The 23062-nt window shown below is 38.8% G+C and overlaps 1 protein-coding gene across 1 annotated transcript in view; it reads left to right on the forward strand.

The window, feature by feature from the left end:
* The window catches only part of LOC122540544 (centrosomal protein of 164 kDa-like), a 214084-nt gene that overhangs the window by 46772 nt on the left and 144250 nt on the right, over window positions 1–23062 (forward strand). Inside the window, exons 4-5 of the mRNA XM_043676409.1 lie at window positions 509–620; window positions 5066–5270. Of these exons, the coding sequence (XP_043532344.1) occupies window positions 509–620; window positions 5066–5270 (317 nt within the window). The remainder of the gene's footprint in view (window positions 1–508; window positions 621–5065; window positions 5271–23062) is intronic.

Genomic DNA, 23062 nt, shown 5'->3' on the forward strand with positions numbered 1-23062 from the left:
CCCCTCCCCCACTCACCCATTGTACTCTATGCTACTTTCTCCCCACCCCCACCCTCCTCTAGCTTATCTCTCCACGCTTCAGGCTCACTGCCTTTATTCCTGATGAAGGGCTTTTGCCCGAAACGTCGATTTCGAAGCTCCTGGGTGGGATGCTGTTCAGAGAGTCTGTGTGTACTCAATGGATCGAATGACCCACTGCCAAACTGTAGGGATTCTATGAAAGGATTGAAATTATATGACTTAAGCCTGTTAGTGTCTCCACTTCCAATATTTCTTACAAGATGATATGCTCTCTGGATTTGTAGGAAACCAGTGTGTTAAATTCCATTATTATTTTCTGATTAATTTAGAGGTATCTTCTCTCCACAAACTTCCAGTCTGAAGAACACCTTGCTTCTTTAATGTCTCGCCCCTGAGCTTTTCAAGCCACAGTAGAAGGAATTATTAAAATTGTTACTTAATATTTAAGTGATTACAAAGAATTGTTAACTTGTTTAATATTCTTCAGAAATCCAGGAGTATGCTCGTGAGATAGGAATTGATCCTGAAAATGAGCCAGAGCTTATGTGGTTAGCAAGAGAAGGCATTGTAGCACCTTTGCCCCAAGAATGGAAACCCTGGTAAGTTGACAGCAGACCATTTAAGTTTTCAATACAATTTAAGAAAATATAATAATATGGAAGTGAAAAATATACAACAATATTATTGTGCGTTGAGTCCTTCCAAACTTGGGTGTTGTCAAATGAGGGAATTTTGGATTATGTATTATTGATAGTTACATGTCTGTCACTGATTGTGATAATAGTTTGAGTTGTTGAAGTATATTTATAACGTAGTGAAATGAAGGTTGTTTTTTACTGTAGCTTACTACCACACTGATGAATATGCCTAGAGATTACAATCTCTCTCCTATACATGTAGAATGTTCCGAGCTTCTTTCTGGTAATATCCCAGTTGCATGTAATATTTGTAAGTCCAAATTCTGCTGCCTCTGTCATGTGGAATGAAGAAGAATCTGGTTGACCACTAAGGCTTGCTCACCTACTTTGATCGCTGTGACAACTCTTTTTTATTTAATCCCTCCTCTCCAACACTTACTTTCTCCAATTCTTTTAATATCCTTCCTAAGTAAGTAGCTAAACATCTCAGTTGATTTTACATCAAGAACACAACATTTCACATTCTAACAACCTTTAATGATGACAGACTAAGAACTGGACTGGAGCGAAAGGATTTGGGTATCAGTGAACACAAATCCCCTGAAAGTGAAGTGTGTGTAGAAAAGGCTGATGGAATATTGGCTTTTATCTTAAGTGGTCATAACAGAATGGGAAAGAAATTATCCTTCAGTTGTGTTAGGCCTTGGTCAGATGCATTTGAGTACTACATTCAGTTCTGGGTATGACATTTCTGGACAGTTTATACAGTAGGATTTAAAAACTTACAGAAGTTTGAAGTATATTCCTTTTGTCTTCAATGGCAGAGCAGATCATCTAGTATTATAGAAGGTAAAGGAATTAGAAAGGGTAGGCATGGAGAAACTATTTTCTCTGGTGAACGATATTTCAAGCAAATTAGTGAAGTTTTAAAATTAGATCTCAACTATTCAGGAGCACTATTTGGAAGCTGTTTTGTGCCTTAGAACATAGAACAGTACAGTACAGAACAGGCCCTTCAGCCCACGATGTTGTGCCGACCACTGATCCTCATGTATGCACCCTCAAATTTCTGTGACAATATGCATGTCCAGTAGTCTCTTAAATATCCCCAATGACCTTGCTTCCACAACTGCTGCAGGCACCGCATTCCATGCTCTCACAACTCTCTGTGTAAAGAACCCACCTCTGACATCCCCTCTATACTTTCCTCCAACCAGCTTAAAACTATGACCCCTTGTGTTAGTCATTTCTTGCCTGGGAAATAGTCTCTGGCTATCGACTCTATCTATGCCTCTCATTATCTTGTATACCTCAGTTAGGTCCCCTCTCTTCCTCCTTTTCTCCAATGAAGAAAGTCCGAGCTCAGTCAAGTCTGGAACTGTTTGTTTGCTGTTGCCATCTCCTTCCAGTCAAAAAACAACCCGCTTCCTTACAAAAGCTCTGGACACTGAGGTTATCAAGGATGGGCTAGTTAGGTTGAGGTACAAATCACCCATAATGTGATCCAATAGTGGAACAGCTTAACGGGTTGAATTGCATCCTATTGCCCATATGTAAGAATAGTACTGATCCTGATTTATGTAATGTACCTAGACCCTTTTCTAAACATCTCTGTGGTCATCATATCTTAAGGCGGGACTTGAAGCTAAACCTTCTGGCCCAGAAGCCAGGTAACTGCTGCTGCAACACATGTCCATTATGGTGCCTGGGCATTTTGGCTACTTAGACTCATTACCTAAAACACGTTAGTTATTTTTCCATCTTCCTCCAGTATCCGAAGAAAAATGTTGCACATATAAACACTGTAAAGACAGCTGTTCTTTATGAATGGGTATTTCCTTTTACCCATTAATTCCTGCTCAAGGATTCAGACATTCATGTTTGAGAACATAAATCCCTTTTTAATAGACTTTGTAGATTAATGACAGAATGCCCAAGTCTGAATATACCAGAATTTGCCAATGTGTCTGGCTATACTGCTCAGATATGCACTGTGTTCTTGCATAAAAATCATGAGTGTTTACATGCAAAAGACAAAGGAGAGGTATTTCACATAAAGCAGGATTATGGTATTTGAACTGACGGTGCTTTATTCATACAATATTAACTTTCCAACCGAGTACAAATTACAGTGTAGCAGTCACATCTTGAAAATAGTATCAGTGCTACAGAGTTACTATTGCAATATACGTAACCTCATTCTTGTTTAGCTTTTGTTTTATTGGATCCTAATAAAATGATGCTGTTTGCATAGCTGCACAAGTTCAACACCATTAAAAACAGTGCAGGAAGCTGTAGAGAAAAGAATTGCAAACGAGGGAAAGTAGTTGGGCGGGAGGAATTGGTGAGAGTATCCAAGTTGGTTTTATGTAAACAACTGTATTGATGTTACACAGTAGCTTCATAACGCTTCCATTTTAACTAATAAATTAAAAATGCACATCCTCTAAAAATTCAAATGAACCAATCAGCAATAAATGTTGGCAGCCTAGTGTTCACCTGGCAAAAAATAAAACCAGCTGCTGCCTGATGATTAAGTGCCAGGAAGCACACAGGAGCCATTTATTCCTTTGTATACTCTGGGCTCCTGACATTTATTGCTTAATTATAAGTTTCAGTATAGAATAGACAGTGTTTGTTTAGTCATAAATGCACCATTTTAAAGTTCAGTGCAGCCTGCATAAAATCAGTTAATAAAGTCATATTCCTCTTAAAATTTGGTCCAGAGTATAGTAATTTATATTGTGATGAATTGATCTTAAGTGACATTAAAAATGGATCTAAAATTTAAATTTCATCTGTGGATTAACTTCTAAAAATGTTGTGTTTGAATTAGCCTAAATTTTTAATACGTTATCATTAAAGATATATTTTTCTCTCCTGTTTTGCATACGAGCAAGGACTATCTGTTTAGGTGATCAAGTTTGCTCTCACATTATACTCGTTCCCAACTGGAGTTAATTTTATGCATAAAGCACTCTCAATGGGCAAGTTGCATCCAAACTGATCTGCAGATTAATTGCAATGTTGTTGTCTCCATACTCTGACCCATCCTTTTGCCAGTGTGGAAGTAATTTACCTGCTCTTTCATTGTGGCCAAGTCCGTTCATTCCAATAACCCTGAAAAATCATTGTTATACACCCATTCTAGTCTTTCTGAAAATGGAACACTCAGAAATAAACACAGTATTCAAAATTACATCTCACCAGTTTTCTGTATAAAAATAGCAGTAGCAATTTATTTGGTTTGATAAAATGGTAGAAATTGCTGCAGAGAATGAAGGGAGCTCTTTGACCCATCATGTACTCTTCAGCTTGAGCCAGCTACTCTTTCCATTTCTTGCACTTTCTCCATGTTGGCTTATTTATTACCTTGGGAGAAAGTGAGGGCTGCAGATGCTGGAGATCAGAGTCAAGACTGTGTTGTTGGGAAAGCACAGCAGGTCAGGCAGCATCCGAGGAGCAGGAGAATCGATGTTTCAGGCATAAGCCCTTCATCAGGAATTTGGCAATCAGGCATTTGGATGGGTATATGAATAGGAAGGGTTTGGAGGGATATAGGTCGGGTGCTGGCAGGTGGGACTAAATTGGGTTGGGATATCTGGTCGGCGTGGACGGGTTGGACTGAAGGGTCTATTTCCGTGCTGTAGATCTCTACGACTCTATGACCTGCTGTGCTTTTCCAGCAACACACTTTTATTTATTATCCTGCCAGACACTTATCCAGTTTTTTCCTAAGTTGTGTGAAACAGGATAAATGTTCCTTTAACCTTCTGTGCCGTGGTCATTTCACTGTGTCACTCATTCCACCTGCTCAAAGATTATTTATTGTACAAGAACATTTCAAATTTATCCTCAATAGCATGACTAAATTCAAACTAAAACTAAGAAGATGTGAAGCACAGGTGTTTTGTTATAGTTGGGTTAGGTTGTAGCTTTACACAAGTGTTTGGTAAAGTAAAATACATCTAATACTCTATCATAACTCAACCAATCATTTGGGTTAAACTTGAAATTTTGTTGCTGTTTTCTCAATACGAGTTCCTTTGTCTATCTCTGCTTTCTGTGTGTCAATGATAACTAGCATGGTATCAAACTGTGATGTTATCACAGAAAAGCTAGATTATCATGGATTTTGTTGAAACTTTATTGCTGGAACAGCACAGCAGGTCAGGCAGCATCCAGGGAACAGGAGATTCGACGTTTCGGGCACAGGCCCTTCTTTCGTGCCCGAAACGTCGAATCCCCTGTTCCCTGGATGCTGCCTGACCTGCTGTGCTGTTCCAGCAATAAAGTTTCAACTTTGATCTCCAGCATCTGCAGACCTCACTTTCTCCTATCATGGATTTTGGAAATGGTTAAAAGAAATACATTTTTGCATGATTAATTTCTCTTGTCCGAGGCAGCCAAGATGTCACTGGAGATGTTTATTACTTTAACTTTGTATCGGGCCAGTCAACTTGGGATCATCCGTGTGATGAACAGTATCGAAATCTGGTTTCTTTGGAGCGTGAGAAGTTGCAAGCTCTGAGTGGAAGCAAAAAGAAAGAAAAGAAAAAGAAGAAGGAAAAAAAAGAGAAGAAAGAAAAAGACCAACTTAAATCTGCCACAGTGAGTCTTAATTCTTGAATCCAAATTTAGTTATGTCAGCTGTGTATTTTTTTTCCATCCTTGTCTGTTTTAATTCCACCTTTAATTTCTCCCCTCTTAAAAGACATTGATCTTCTTGCTGCTGTACAGTTCCACAGGTGCTGGTGGTCATCTCGAAGAAGTAGCATTATCCACAATGATCATCAACAAGCTCTTTGCTGGGTCCCAAGCTCACTTGTTATTCACAATTGTATACTTTTGGCAATGTGTTCTGTAGTAAATTTGGGTTGGGAGCTTGGTCAAATTGCCTTGAATCCACTTGTTCCCTAACCTAAGTGTATTTAGACGAATTGTCTCTCTAACTGAGTTAATTTAGCACATAGTGCAATCAAACTTGTGCATCTGTAGATGAATTTGGGCAGAATGGCCTGTTTCTCTGTTGTAACTTGTTTCTATATAAGTATTCTCGCTATATCTCAGCTATTTGATGTATAAATGGACAGAGCCATTAGACATGGTTTTTTTAAAATTCCTGTTTGAGGCACCAAAGACATTCTAAATTGAAATTTTATTTGTAGTTATGCAAAATAAGTATTTGGTATCAAAGTAATTTAATAAAGACTTGAAAATCCTCTTCAGTCTTCAATGCAATCATTTCTTTGGTGTCTTGCACTACCACTTTTCTCAATTAATATTCACAGTTCATATTTAATTAGCATTAAGTGTGAATGAAACATTGCTTTCCACAAAGTAACTCATTCAAGTATGAACTGCAATTCCTATTTCTCCTAGTTGTTTTTCAGAGGAGAAATATGACAAAATATGATATACGAGTTGCAAATATTGTAATTTCAAGTTCCAATTATTTATCGCAGAAAAAGGTCTAAGTGATTATGAGAGTCTTTGTCACCTGCAAGTTAGCATGACTATTAAAATAATTATATATATTTTAAAATGTTATTACTATGATGCTGAATTGTAAGTCTTTGCAAATATGATGATTTTAGAAGAATGAAGGTGATTTTACATTCAGATGGCAAAGCTGCAGCTACAAAGCAAGAGACAGCTGCAAATAGGATTACTGCACATGTGACCCTGACTGTTCCAAACAGTGCTCTGCTTCAGTACAGGACTGCAGAATCACATCCATGTTTTCAACAGAAAATGCTGGAAACCTCAGCAGGCCAGACAACATCTATGCAGAAATGGAAAGAGTTAATGTTTAATGAATGTTTTGGGTCAATGACCTTTCATCAGAACTCAGAAAGACGAATTTCATTAATTTGAAATATTGACTTTGTTTTTCTCTTTATGAATGCTGCCTCACCTGCTGCGTTTTCCAGTATCTTCCGCTTCTATTTTACTGAAATAAAATTTGTTTTTCTATAATTTTTTTAACTCTGTCAAGAACGTGAGAACTTCGATTTTAAAATACTATGTCTCTTTGTCATTTAAGGAGCAAATGTTGACACTAAACCCGTTCTCTAAGCTATAAATGATTAGTCTGATTGGACTTTTGTAGTTTTAAAGCTTTGATTTACCGATCTATTTGTTATGACTAAGTAGATCATAAGCAGAACGTGTTGGCAAAGCTGGCAGGTCTGAACGTGAATAAATCACCAGGACTACACTCCAGGGTTCTGAAGGAGATAGTTGAGGAGATTGTGGAGACATCGGTGGTGATCTTTCACGAATTGCTGGAGTCAGGGTCCCAGATGACTGGAAAATGACAAATGTCATGCTTTTTAAGAAGGGAGAGAGGCAGAAGATGGGAAATTATAGGCAGGTTAACCTCACCTTGGTTGTTTGTAAGATGTCAGAAACCATTATGAAAGATGAGATTGTGGAATACTTGGATACGTAGGGTAAAATGGGGCTGAGTCAGCATTGAGGGCAGGTCATGCCTGATAAGTCTAGTAGAGTTCTTTGTGGTAGTAACAAACGTGTTAGACAAAGGAGAACCAATTGTGATCTATTTGGATTTCCAGAAGAGCCATATAAGATGAACCTTGCAGGGTTGGCTGATTGTCAGAAGGCAGGGGATAAAGGAGTCTTTTTGAGGATCGCAACTGGAGACTAGTAGAGTTCTGTAGAGGTCAGTGTTGGGACAACAACTATTCATTGTTATACTTTAATGATTTGGATGAAGGAACTGAGGGCATTAGAGCTAGGTTTACAGGTGACACAAAAAGATATGGGAGAACAGATAGTTTTGAGAAAATGGGGAAGTGCAGAAAGACTTGACAGGTGAGGAGAGTGGGCAAAGAAGTGGCAAATGGAATACAGTGTTGGAAATTATAAGGTTATGCACTTTGATAGGAAGACTAGATAGAGATCGAGGTTTAGACTATTTTCTAAATGGTGAAAGGGTTCAGAAATCTAAAGTTTAAAGAGACTTGAAAGCCCTAGTTTCAGATTTTATTAAGGTATGCACTTAGATTCATTTGGCAATTAGGAATGCAAATACAATATTGGCATTTCTTTTGAGAGTGTGAAAATACAAGCATAGAGATGTACTGCTGAGTCTGTATAAGGCTCTGGTCAGACCACATTTGGAATGTTGTGAGCAGTTTGGGCCCTAAGGAAGGAAGTGTATCTAAGGAAGGAAGTGCTGGTCTTTGAGGGGGTCCAGAAGACAAAGAATGATCCTAGGAATGAAGGGCTAGTCATATGAGGAGTGTTTGAGGACTCTGGCTCTGTACTTGGAGTTTAGAAAGATGAGAGGGGATCTGATTGAAACTTGAAGAATCCTGACTTGCCTGGATAGAGTGGAGGTGGAAAAAGTCCCTCCTACTCTCCATCTCTCCTACTTTCCACTAGTAGAGAGACTATGACCCAAGGACACAACCTCAGAGTGAAGGGACAATCCTTCAGAACTGAAATGAGGAGAAATTTCTTCAGCCAGAGGGTGATGAATCTATGGAACTCATTCCTGTTGAGGCCAAGTCTTGAAACAGATAGGTTATTCATTAGTTAGAGGTTCATGGGTTACAAGGAGAAGGCAGCAGAATGGAGCTGAGAAACGTAACAGCTACAATCAAATGGCAAAGCAGACTTGATAGGGTGAATGGTCTCATTCTGCTCCTGAATCTTGTGGAGTAATGATCTAAATGTTGAAGTGAAAAATAATCTTACAGCAGAACAGGGCTACTATTATATTTTAAATCTTTTAAAATAGTTTTTTATTCATTATCCAGCTTGTATTTTATTTCTATGCTTTTGTCAGTTTTTTAAAATATATGATATGTGGAAAAAATATAGCATAGCAAAATTAAACCAGTCTAAAATGATAACTGCAATGTGTCCAGCCTTTCTCCACTTTTTTCCATGTTATAAACGGGTTTTTTAAAAAAAATCCCACTTGTTTGGGGTTGCAGATACAATAGTAGCTATCAATGTAGAGGTTTGTTTACTTTTCTGAAATATTGGACAATAGGGAATTAGCCTGTCAACAAAGTTCCATAATCGTAAACAGAGTAGCAACATGTAGCATAATTTGCAGTTAGGAGAGGAAATATTTAAATTATCTCCTAGCTGAATTATACATTATCTTCAAGCCTTTTTTTATCTTTGTTTAGGGAAACCAGTTAGAACCAGGAATACTTCCTTCTTCATCTTATTGTAACCTAGCTCATGATCCTCTTCACCATTTTGCAAGTCTTGAGTGTTTGCCTGATACTCAGATTAGGATTGAGGATACAGACCAGAAAGAGGTCAGGCCCTTGCAACCATCTTTGAAGCCATTACTAGTCAATAAATCTATAACTGTCAATTTCCCAAGTAATCTACAACCTCTTAAAAGAGAAAATGATAATCAAAAAATATTTGCAGACCTCGAGGAAATTCTAGGAAGAACAGTTTCTTTCAGTTCAAGACTTATAGCTAGTCGCAGTGATCTGGATAGGCCGGAAGAAACCAGGAAAGGTCCTGAGGCAGGTACATGCTGGAGTTTCTCTGACTCCAATTTGGATAGAATGAGCTTAGGACATGCAATAAGTAAACAGCCAGCTAACATACCAAAGAAGTCAACAAAATGTAAGACATTTGCAGAAACGCTACAGCCTGACAACAAAAGAATATCATTTGCACTTGAGGAGCAGGTAATTGTATTCAGTGACACAGAAAACAAGCAAATACCCATTGAAAATCTTCAGAAAAGTAACTCAATTCAGAATAAACAACCAATTGATGAGATACCACAGAGTATTGTAGAAGAAAACCAAGTTGATGAAAACTTGCCAGCAGGCTATATTGAGGGGGTTGTTGTCTTGCCAGTTTGTGACACACAAAATTCATGTTGCATTACACCGCAGAGTGACTACTTAAAGATGTCAACATTCAGTGTTGAAGAATGCTGGATGACTAAGGTGCAAACCGATCAAAACAAATTTAATAGGGTAATGAGTGAGCCCTGGCTGCGAGACACCAAAGTCATGCAAAATGGACAAACCGCCGAATGTTTTGAGAATCTAGCAACTGGAAACACCAACCTTAAATCAGTTGACTGCCTAAGCAAGGTCTTAACCATGAAAAGGCTTCATGAAACAGAAGGCATTAGGATGAAAACAGTGAACAATATTAATATTCCTGGATTGAATTTGAGTGAATTTGTTAATGAAGAATTAGTTACTGAAAAAGTTGATATAAACTCTTTTATTTCAAGTTCCTTAAATCATATGTCACAGAAAGCTGACCACAGTATGTATGATATTCTTGAACAGGATAAGGATTTTAAATCAGAGAAAAAAGTCACCATAGCTGCTGTAGATTGTGATCTTCGTAACCTCTTTAACAAGCCGAACTTGAACAATTCAGGAAAAGATTTTGACAGTTTGTCATCTTCACGTGCATTCCTGAAAGAAAAAAGTGCCACTGCTTATAACAGCTGGATTCACAGTTCAGTCTGCCAGGAGTATGAGGATGATTCTTATTCAGAGGATCAGAGATTTTACCAGGAAATTCTCAAAAAAGTAAAAGCAAACCAAGAAGTTAATAAAGAATTTCCTGAAAACACACAGAAAATTACACAAGGAGGACAACCTCCTGATCTGTGTAACAATCAAAGTGAAGATTTTGATTATGGATTTCATTCAAATGTTTATAATTATGAGCCTCATCCAATTCTTTTAGCCACCTCACATAGTGAGGATGAAATTATTAGAGTTGATCTTGGAGTTGCAGGATATATAGATGAGCTGCATGAAACAGTTGAATGTTCAGGGTGTGGAGAAGCAGCCTCTTTGAACTCCCAGTTCTGCCTTCAAACAGGACCAACCTCTGGAGCAGCAGTGCTAACTGGATTAAGAGGTTTGGAAGAAGATTCTATTGTGAATTTTGATCAAGAGGCATGCAATAGCACTAATTGGAATCTTAAAACTGAGGAGCATCAGGCAGAGAGTAATGGAAGGGCAGATGAAACTGTAAGTAAGATAATTGCTGCCTATATATAGTCTAGAATTGTTAAATTTTTAAACAAAGAATTTGGGAAATGTGGAAATGTGCATAAAGATAAACGTTGTATATCTTTTACTAGAATTGTGGACTGGACAGATTATGTTCAAAGATCTTCAGTTATGCACTAACAGAAATTTCAATTCCACTGATATTAACTGACATAGATGACAAGCAGCCACAGGTGCAATTACATCCTCTCCATGAATAGTTAATGTCAGATTGAAGGCAGGAGAGTGCTACGTTTTGGCAGTTACCATGATCACATAGGCCATGTAAACCTTTAAGAGGGATGCCATCTTGTATTTTGTTTTTGTTTCTAGTTTATTCTTTACCATGTGACTAAGAAGCAAATATTTCCCCAACCAAGTGACCGAATGACTAGCATCCCCTAATTATTGCTGGATCTTCTACACTTCTTTTGAATTAGGTTGAAACTTTTTGTGTTTGGGTTTGCAATCGTTATTTCTCATGTTTTAAAAATAATCCTAGCCCATTTGATAGCCACAATTAACAGTAAAATAAATCTGGGATTACACAATAGGATTGCCAGGCTAAATTTGAACTAAATCCAGTAATTTGACTAAAGATCAGTGTAATAAAGATTACTCAACATTAGACTCCTTTAAGCATTCTGAATTACCCTAGATTTTGAATGCCAGTAATCTGTGTAAATCTGGTGCTCTCATTTGGCTGCTTGTATTCCCAAGTACTGCAAAGGCTAGGCTAATGTTAGACAGTAATTGTCTCTGCAGTACCAAGACTAAAACACAGGTTCTTCCAAGTGTTAGTTTGTCAACTTCCCAAATCTTGTTCATGTCATGGAAAAGTGAACATACCAAAACAAAATTGTGTTTGCAGTCTAAAAATGCAGGCATCCCTTGTGGCACAATGGTAGCATTCCTCCCCTGGGCTGGGAGGCCCGACTTCTATTTCCACCTGCTTGAGAGCTGTATAATACCTCTGAGCAGGTTTATTGGGAAAAAAAATGTGAAATATAAGAAATGGACCCTCAAAGATTGCAATGCTATTGTTTATGGTATTGCAAGTACATTGTATACAGTACTGTAATTAATCACATGATTTGAAGTTCTCATTTTCTGATTATGTTTAGAATTGGTAGTGAACAGTGAGAGTCCAAACCCTGTGTTTGTAACTGTTGAACAGTTATTTTTATTTTTGCGTACTTCCTGATATGTCTTAAAAAATATTGAGGAGAAAGTGAGGTCTGCAGATGCTGGAGATCAAAGTTGAAACTTTATTGCTGGAACAGCACAGCAGGTCAGGCAGCATCCAGGGAACAGGAGATTCGACGTTTCGGGCACAGGCCCTTCTTCAGGAATGAGCAGAGAGTGTTCAGCAGGAGAAGATAAAAGGTAGGGAGGAGGGACTTGGAGGAGGGGCGTTGGAAATGTGATAGGTGGAAAGAGGTCAAGGTGAGGGTGATAGGTCGGAGTAGGATCCTACTCCGACCTATCACCCTCACCTTGACCTCTTTCCACCTATCACATTTCCAACGCCCCTCCTCCAAGTCCCTCCTCCCTACCTTTTATCTTCTCCTGCTGAACACTCTCTGCTCATTCCTGAAGAAGGGCCTGTGCCCGAAACGTCGAATCTCCTGTTCCCTGGATGCTGCCTGACCTGCTGTGCTGTTCCAGCAATAAAGTTTCAACTTTGATATCCAAATGAATCCAACAAGAACTGGACCAAGCATATGTGGTACTCATAATCTTCTTCATCCTAAGTATACGCATGATTTTACTACAACTGCTAAGTATTTCATCAGTAATATTTTCAGCAACATAACACAAAACATCGCAGATAAGAAAAACTGCAGCATATTAACATGCCAAATTTCCCCTAAAGTAAATGCATTAAAATTCCATCAAATTTGACAATATTGTTATGTATTTGGCTTTAAGGGGTTAACACGTAGGGGGTTCCATACAACAGCCAAGCAGGGTGAGATCAATAGTTGTGATGTTGAGAAGATATGCTCTTCTTCATTAGGGTAAATAAAACCACAGAAAGTAGACAAAATCAAACACAAAATATTGCTGAGGAAAGGAGTGAACAAAGACAGAAATGGGAACTATTTAAATGTAAATCTATGATTCGCTCCAGTAATAATATCTAACAATATTCAATATCTAGGATCATACCAAAAGAGTACTTTGAAGTATTAAAGGGATTTTCTGCTATCTAGTGATCTCTGAGGCATGAAGTTTCCCTTTCTTGATATGTGCAAGATCAAGACAAACACTAGGCATACAGTAACAGTGATATCACCGCAGGGAGTTGGCAGCCAATTACACTGAAGTATTCTCAAACAGCAAATCAGAAAGTAAAATGCAGTAAAATCTTCTACTCAATTAAAATTTCCACAGAGTAAATACAAATCATCAGTGATACACATGGGATTAAAGTAGCTGAAATATCATAACTTTTTTTTAAATTTGAAAAAAACATTATTGCCATAATAATGGCAAAAAAGCATCCCAGTGATATAACATTAGATTTCTATGAGTAACTATTGAGTTATTAAAATTAAATTGCATTTATATAGTAACTGTTATGGCCTTTCCACCTATCACATTTCCAACGCCCCTCCTCCAAGTCCCTCCTCCCTACCTTTTATCTTCTCCTGCTGAACACTCTCTGCTCATTCCTGAAGAAGGGCCTGTGCCCGAAACGTCGAATCTCCTGTTCCCTGGATGCTGCCTGACCTGCTGTGCTGTTCCAGCAATAAAGTTTCAACCTTAAAAAATATTGAGTCAATTGAAAAAAAGTCCCCTTCAATTTTTTTGATGTAGCCTATCCTTTTAAATGCGTGGTACTTATTTAAAATTCTTTGCATGGCCATGCGAGGGGTTGATTTTCACAGGTCTACACAATAATGTCTTACTTACTGTGTTGCTGTGCATGCATGCAGTGCCAGGGAAAGCTTGCGGGTTTGTCAACATTAGTGTCAACATAAGACTGAAACGCCTTCCTTCTATTTTGGGTACCAAATGGCAGTATCCAATGTTCCCATGTTGTGCTCTAGCCATGTGCTCAGCCCTTTCTCAGAACAGCATCACTTTCACACCAGTAAAATATTTCCCTTACCAATGAACTGCCTCTAGGTGAGAGATTGCAAGTTTAGTGCTAATTCAGTGATAGCTTTGTGCTCAGACATCTATTCCATGAGGAAGTAGTTATAGATGTGTCATTGTTAACTTTCAAAATCAGTGAGGTAAAAGTGAGGACTGGAGATTCTGGAGAAGAGATTTTCCTGATGCAGGACTTTTGCCTAAAACGTTGATTCTCCTGCTCCTCGGATGCTGCCTGACCTGCTGTGCTTTTCCAGCAACACACTCTTGACTTTAAAAATCAGTGATCTATTTATAGATTATTGAAATAAGTAAATTTTGAAGCCACTTGTATGATACTATCAGAAATGAAGTGTTCTTTTGACTGGGTTACCATTATGTTCTTCTATCCTGCGCCTTTGCTTCCATTGCACTCAACATTTTGAAGAATGTGTGACTATTATGGGAGATAAATGAGTGAAGCAGAACCAAGAGAGCACCAAAGGCATTGAGTTATCAAAAGCAGTCAGCGAACCAGAAGTTTCCTTTCCATTTCTGGGAATTTATTTTTCAATTTTTCTTCCATTTTAATATATTTTTCCACCTGTTGGTCTGCAATCTACTGATATTAGACCATAAGAGGAATCTCAATGATCCACGTCATCCTCTACTTTCTCATTTACTGTGCTAATTGGTGCTGCTTACAGTTGATGAGCAGCCTACTGCCTTGGGAAAATGATGTCCTATTCAAGACAGAGATTATGACTTTAAGCATTGTTACACTCTTTTTTGGAACTGAGTCCAGAAATTAGGGAGCGAAAATGCTACAAACAATGAGCAGGTCAACCCTCATCGTTTGTGGTATGTTATCACCTAGTATGATCTGAAGGTAATCTTGAGACCTAATAAATTGAGAAAATAAGTAGTGCATGTATTAACTAAGAGTTAATTGGGTTTGAATTGGCTGTATTAATATGGGAGCAAGTAATCAGTGGGGTGAGAGTTTTAGATATCACATATAAGTTTGGATTTGAGTTCTGTTCAAATGCATTTCTTTTGTGTATAACATTGTTATTCTATGTTGATTGAATCAAATTGTTAAGTTTTGGGTATGACCATCATTGTTTCCTGAAAGTGAGCCTTAGGATCAGTGAAATAATGAAGCATCTGGGTTATTTCTTTTCCAAAGAGGAAATGAGGTATGGGCTTAACACTTGTATTGTCATACAGAAACAAGACAAGGAAATTAGACCCTTGTGAATAGTTTGAACAGATTGTTAACTTCATGCATAATATTTATCAAAACCAAGATTTATTGAGTACTTATGAGTCATGGTCATTTTTTTGACAAGTTTAGGAAGACTGAGGACAATACTATGGAAAGTACATTATGAAATTCAATACATCGTACACCAAACTGCAGAGGTTTCATTTGGGAACTCCCCAATCTGTGCTGACCTTTTAAGTTATTGGACAGTGTCAAAGTACCATGCATGAATAGACGTACAATTTTGATAGGAATTAAATTTGTGGATAAGCTTCACATAAACACTTCTGGGTTTTCATTTTAACTAAACACTTTTGGACTGGAGCTTTTAAATTAAGCTCCTTACACTGAGCTAATCTATTTAAGGGTACTAAGAAATTTCCTTTCTTCAGGAGCATTTGTTTTACACATCGAGCTTCCACAGAGACTTCTATAAAAAGGAAAAGCAAAAAGTTTCTTGAAGTTCTAGATGTTTTCCCTAAGCCAAAAAAAACACAATTTAATGCTTCTTACTGAAGACTAATGTTCACCAGTTTATGCAGTTCGCTTGTGAAAGTCACCCATTGATACATCATAGAATCTGTGCACTGTGGAAGCAGGCCATTCAGCCCATCAAGTTCACACCAACCCTCTGAAGGGCAGCCCAACCAGACTCTCACTATCCCAGTAGTCCTGATTTTCCCATGGGTAATCCACCTAGTCAGCATATCCCCGAACACTATGGACAATTTATCATGGCCAATCCACCTAACCTGCACATCTTTAGACTGTGGGAGAAAACCAAAGCACCCGAAGGAAACCCACTCAGACACGAGAAAACTTTGTTCCCCCGAGGGTCAAATCGAATCTGGGCTGTGAGTCAATAGTGCTAACCACTAAGCCACTGTGCTTCCCAAGCTCAAAATTGAAGTTCTAAAATAAATTATATTAAAATTTGTCTCCACAAAATATCTCTCTCTGTCCGAAACGTTAGAGGTAGAAAGACTGGTAGCATTTAGCCCCAGTTGGTCCTGTCTTTGTTTCTAGGTGTGTAAATTTTGTAAAAAAACAAATAAAACTGTGGATGCCATAAATCAGAAACAGAAATTGCTGGAAAAGCTCATCAGGTCTGGCAACATCTGTGGAGAGAATTCAGAGTCAATGTTTTGGTTAAGTGACCCTTCCTCAGAACAGTTCTCAGCTTTTCCAGCAATTTCTGTTTTGTCTGTGTAAACTTTGACCCTGTTCAGCATAAATCCTGAATCCCCAAAAGATGTGCCATTCTGTTTTAACTTTTAATTACTACAAAGGACATCTGTGAATGGCCATAAAAGGTCTGTTACCATTGCAAGTGTAATGACTAGCAAGAGCTGGAAATGTGTTGCTGGAAAAGCGCAGCAGGTCAGGCAGCATCCAGGGAACAGGAGAATCGACGTTTCGGGCATAAGCCCTTCTTCAGGAATGGGGAAAGTTTGTCCAGCAGGCTAAGATAAAAGGTAGGGAGGAGGGACTTGGGAGAGGGGCGTCGGAAATGTGATAGGTGGAAACAGGACAAGGTGAGGGTGATAGGTCAGACTGGAATTCCTTCGACTCCGCCGCATCTGCTCCCAGGAGGACCAGTTCCAAAAACGCACAACCCAGATGGCCTCCTTCTTCAAGGACCGCAATTTCCCCCCCTGGACCAAGTTAGAGGCCTAAACCAACTATACAGATTCCCGCTGCCTGTGACATAACAGGATAGAAAGTCAAGCAGAGCAAGATAGTGAACATTCCTCCATGATGCGCTCAATGCTTTCTATCTGCCCCCCGACAATCCCAAATGCACCTGTTCCCTCCGCTACCACTGCAGACGTCAAATCGGTCTTCCTGGGAGTCAACTCATGGAAAGCAATAGGCCCAGAGAGAATCCCCAGCCATGCACTTAGATCCTGTGTGGATTAGCTGGCGGAGGTATGCGTTGACATGAAGGCTGGTCCGCTCAGCAACAGCCACATCAAATGAGTAAATAAATAAACAAAATGAATGGGTATGGAAGATTATTTGGAATAGTCATGGTCATTTCTCCTCAGAATTCTTGAATCTGAAAATCAAAATGGAATGTAGTGATCTTTTGCAAAGAAACACTAAAGGATTGTTCATCCTCAATTTCCATGCTTGGGTTAAGTGTCATGCCACTATGAATGGCATCTTGAATTGGTGCCTGATTACATTATCATATGAATAGAACAGCAAGAAACCACACCCTCCTGCTTACAAACAATTAAGCTGATGAATAGGGTCATCTGTAGCCCTGTTAACGTGTAACTGCATTAACCAACACACCCTTTTGCTCATTTTGTAACCCAAAAATGGAATTTCTTTTTATTTTATTTTCAGACAGACACAATATGCTTTGGCATTATAATAAAAGATCTTTGCAGGGTCAAAAGCTACATTTGACAAACGAGCAAATTATTATATTACCAAAATTCACTAGCAAGAACCAATTGTTTACTGCTACCTGCAAAATCGGAGTTTTTTTTCTGAAAAGCAGCAAGCGAAATAACACATGAATTTTGGTAATATAATAATTTGCTCGTTTGTCAAATGTAGCTTTTGACCCTGCAAAGATCTTTTATTATAATGCCAAAGCATATTGTGTCTGTCTGAAAATAAAATAAAAAGAAATTCCATTTTTGGGTTACAAAATGAGCAAAAGGGTGTGTTGGTTAATGCAGTTACACGTTAACAGGGCTACAGATGACCCTATTCATCAGCTTAATTGTTTGTAAGCAGGAGGGTGTGGTTTCTTGCTGTTCTATTCATATGATAATGTAATCAGGCACCAATTCAAGATGCCATTCATAGTGGCATGACACTTAACCCAAGCATGGAAATTGAGGATGAACAATCCTTTAGTGTTTCTTTGCAAAAGATCACTACATTCCATTTTGATTTTCAGATTCAAGAATTCTGAGGAGAAATGACCATGACTATTCCAAATAATCTTCCATACCCATTCACTTTGTTTATTTATTTACTCATTTGATGTGGCTGTTGCTGAGCGGACCAGCCTTCATGTCAACGCATACCTCCGCCAGCTAATCCACACAGGATCTAAGTGCATGGCTGGGGATTCTCTCTGGGCCTATTGCTTTCCATGAGTTGACTCCCAGGAAGACCGATTTGACGTCTGCAGTGGTAGCGGAGGGAACAGGTGCATTTGGGATTGTCGGGGGGCAGATAGAAAGCATTGAGCGCATCATGGAGGAATGTTCACTATCTTGCTCTGCTTGACTTTCTATCCTGTTATGTCACAGGCAGCGGGAATCTGTATAGTTGGTTTAGGCCTCTAACTTTTCTGAGTACAATTCTGTGCTGTTGATCGCCTATAGCGCCTCTCAGAATCATTGAATCATAGAATCCCTACAGTGCAGAAAGAGGCCATTTGACCCATAAAGTGTGCACCAAACTGCTGAAGACCATCACACCGAGACCCTGACCCTGCATTTCCCATGGCTAATCCGCCTAGCTTGCACTTTCCAGGACACTGTGGGCCCATTTAGCATGTTCAATCCATCTAACCTGCACATTTTTGGACTGTGGGAGGAAACCAGAAAAAAACTGGAGGGAACCCACAAAGATATGGGGAGAACATGTAAGCGCCACGCAGACAGTTGCCCAAGGCTGGAATTGAATCCGGATTCCTGGGGCTGTGAGGTGGCAATGCGAGGTAGCCACTGAGCCTCTGTGCCACCCTGTGCGTTGATACATGCAATTCCATCATGGATGCACAGTCTTGAGTTGCTGGATCTGTTCGATTCCTGTCCCATTTAGCACTATGGTAATGCCACACAACATGATGAAGGGTATTCTCAATGTCTCCACAAGGACCATGCAGTAGTCACCTACTGATATGAGAACATTGAACAATACAGCACAGGAATGGGCCCTTTGACCGATGATGTTGTGCAGAACGTGATGCCATTTTCATGGACAGATGAATCTGCAGCCAGCAGATTGGTAAAGATAAGGTCAAGTATGTGCTTCCCTCTCACTAGTTCTCTCACCACCTGCTGCCTCCACCTCACCACCACTAGCAGCTATGTCCTTTAGATTGCGACAAGCTCGATCTGTAATGTTACTGCCAAGCCATTCTTGGTGATGGCCATTGAAATCACCAGCCCAAAGTCCATTCTGTGCCATTGCCACCCTCAATGCTTACGAATGAAGTCCAAATGGCCAGCTAGTGTGCAAGAGTATTTAGACAAGTCTGAAACAGTCATATAATAGTTGCTGGGGATCTAAAGGAGAAATCATTGCAAATATGCAGCACATCAGTTAGCATCTTCGAAGAAAGAGCATGTATTAATGTCTCACCTGCTGACCCTTTCCCAGAATTTAAATAGTGTATTTTGTTATGCGATGTCCTGGGCAATTCAGAGTTTCAACACGGGTTCTGATTTTTAACATTTTTTTCAAGGTGGTCACCTGCTTGAATGGAATTAGTAAGTGAATGCGATGTGAGTTTAGAATGCTGTAATGGGTATTATAGTAGGATTGGTTCTTGGTGAAATATTATTAATTTTATCCATTCAAAAACAGATAATTTCATAACCCTCCTGAAAGGGTTGTGATGAGCAAATGTAATTCTTGTTGAATTTTTTGTGTCTCTTGCAGACTCACCATGATTGCTTAATTAAGGTAGGCTCTCTGCAATTACAGTGAGAAAGCCATAGATTTCCTATTCTGCATTCATGTTGTTGGTTTAATTTATTAGCAACACTTCACTGTGGTCCTGGTACTAAAGCAGGGGAGGGAGAGAGGATGCGAGTGTCTAAATTGACTTAAACCATATGTTTGCATCATTGTTTCATATTCCATATTAAGTTGGAACATTCAGTAGAACCACTACATTTGGTGTTCATGAAACATACTGGTACATCTTGAGCCATACATATATTTTGTGACACTTAATATATATGCTCTGTTTCGGATGATGTCTTGTCGTCTGCTGAGAGGATGAACTGGTGCCTTGTCCCTGGTCTGTCTGAAAAAAAGGGAAATATGACAAAAGGCCCGCAGTGACTTTCCAGTCGTCTTTTTTTTCTCTCCCTCCATCCCCAGCCCACAGTCATCACTCATGTGAAAGCTTTGACAATGAATGTTGGCAAGCTATTCAATCATGTTAGTGGTAGGGAGGGAACAGCATTACAACTGAGCTCAATCCTGTTTACAATAGAAATAGGAATTGACTTTGTTTTACATGATTTACATGGGGTAAATTCAAGTTTAAAATTGCATCCCCCAGTTTTGTCTATTCAATAGTTCCTTAATTTAGTGAAATTAGTACATAACTGATCATAACAATACAACAAAAACTTTGTAATTATATAATGCTTTCTAATATCGGAAAAAAATCCTACAGAAATGTAATCAGACAAAATTGACATACTCAAAAGAGAATACAGGAGAATTTTTTTTACAGATTACATTACAGATTACAGATTACATTACAGTGTGGAAACAGGCCCTTCGGGCCAACAAGTCCACACCGACCCGCCGAAGCGAACCCACCCATACCCCTACATTTACCCCTTACCGAACACTACTGGCAATTTAGTATGGCCAATTCACCTGACCCTGCACATCTTTGGACTGTGGGAGGAAACCGGAGCACCTGGAGGAAACCCACGCAGACACGGGGAGAACGTGCAAACTCCACGCAGTCAGTCGCCTGAGGCGGGAATTGAACCCGGGTCTCTGGCGCTGTGAGGCAACAGTGCTAACCACTGTGCCGCCCAATTTTATTAAAGGATTGAAATTTTTGTCAAAGATAATCTGTTTTCGAGAGAGGTAAAGAGGTTCATGGATGGAAGTTAAGAGTTTAAAGCCCAAGTAGTTGAAAGCATAGCTACCAACATTGGGGGTTCAAGCTCACATGAAGCAAAATTCAAGAGTAGGCTTTTAGTAGTAAATCAGTAGCAAAAGGAGGAATAGAGCTGATTAGTGACCAAAAATGGTGAAGTGTGGCTGACACACTAAATGAGCATTTTGCATTTGCCTTTAATTCTTGAGCAGAATCCTTAGTAATGAAAGAGAAGGTAGTTGAGCCACACACAGATAACAAGGTGGTATGAGAGAGACTGGCTGCTCCTAAAATTGTCAAATCATCAAGAACAGATAGGATGTAAGCAGTGGCCTGCACTGATTCACAAGTTTAATGTGAATCTGGGACAGCCACTTCTGCTTGCAAAATAAGGTAATTTTTAAAAAAATCTTGTGATGACAGCATTCATGACTGATGGGTCCCTTTGAAGATTGCTGACCCAGTGCCTGAGACTACCAACTCCAACATATTGGGTCGTATTATCCAATTGCCAGGTCTTTGTTTCTACATACGTTATAACAGCTGTGGATACACTTTTAAATGGTTAAGCCAGTTTATGCAAAATATATATGCTGTGCTGTTAGCGTATTATCAATCATATGATCCTTTTATTTTTATTTGTAAATAAATCTGGAGGATTTGGCTTGTGTTTGATAGTGCAAGGTGGTAATTTTCTGTCTTCAGAAACATTAGGTGAACTTTCTATATATTTTTCAGTAGCCAATTTCCCACTTATCAGGTTGAAATGTTAAGGTTATTACTAACCCAAGCTTTGGCTAAACAAATCTGATACAGAAAAACGTTGGAGGTTTCAGTTCAGAAGTGACTTTACATGTGCTTGGAAGCAGTGAACAGAAATAGTTGGAGGTCAGTTTTGTGGAGATAATAAGGTGCAAGACTGCCACCTTTATAAATAAACTTATCAGGATCTCCAGTTGATAGAAGTAATGAGCTGATATTTCTGCTTTAATTTAAATCTCTCCTGTGTTGGAGAAGCAAGGTCAACTGTAGCAGCCTTTTGGAGCCTTTGCTTTCGTTTAGTGTGGTTTTCAGAGTTTCCTGGTCTGTATGGCTTAGTCTTAACAGTGGGTGATTCATCAAGTGAAACTGAAAGAGGAAGAGTGTTTTGAGAAATAAGATCTTTGAATTTGCAGTATTATAAAGAGGATAAAGAGTAGCAATTGTGGTTCTACTGAGTGCTCAGATACAGGATCCAACAGTGCAATAAGAAACTGAGCTTCTATTCAAGAAATGTTTGTTTTAGGAAATAATTCTGGATTAAGGAGTCATGTCCAGTTTTTGTTTCCCTCCATCAATACTCAATATCGCAGCAATTAAAGTGCCTCTGAATGCTTTACAGATGCAGTCAGATGATGCTATGCATAGATTACTTTTTTAATTCTCCTTTGAACTCAATCCTACAAATAGACAGAATTCTTGTCTGTAAACCTGGAGTTTGGGAATAGAATTGAGGATTAACCTAATATACTGATCTCTGCCAAAATTGATATTTAAAATAAGCCTTGCTGTAAAATCCTTATGCCAGCTCATACAAATCTATATTGTCTTAATTATGTGGTGGAGAAATGTTTATTAATTTTTAAAAAATATTTATTGTGCTCCTTAATCATTGTGAGAGTGTTGAAATAAAATCATTGTGAGAGTGTTGAAATAAAATAATCAGAATCTTGTCTTTAGAAAACATTTTCAGTGGTGGAAAATTATCTGTATTATCAGCATAAATTAAAATTTCAGCTTGATTAGGCTTCATTAGTGCAGCATCATCAGACAGCATTAATCTCCCTGGTCTAGGCACTGAAACTGACTAGCTGTGTTGCTTCATAAATGGTGCACCACAAAGCTTGATGCAGTATGCCTAATAATACTTTACTGCTTTGCACAGCAATTTGGGACACTGAGCCGATTGAGAGTTTACGATAAAGTGTGAGGAGATCCTTCTTCATCTATTCCTTTCACCCCCAAACACTATATGTTCCAGCCTGCCTTCCCATGCATTTTTTATATGAGGATCTGCTATAATTTTCCACAAAATAATTGTCTTCACTGCTTAGTTTTGAGTTTTTCTTTAAATTACACACTTGTATTCACTCACATCACAAGATGCTTTTGTGCTGCTTGCTATAAACTGCTGTCATTTGACAGCAGAAGTAGAATG

Source organism: Chiloscyllium plagiosum, chromosome 35 (assembly GCF_004010195.1).
Source record: "Chiloscyllium plagiosum isolate BGI_BamShark_2017 chromosome 35, ASM401019v2, whole genome shotgun sequence".
NCBI lineage: Eukaryota > Metazoa > Chordata > Chondrichthyes > Orectolobiformes > Hemiscylliidae > Chiloscyllium > Chiloscyllium plagiosum.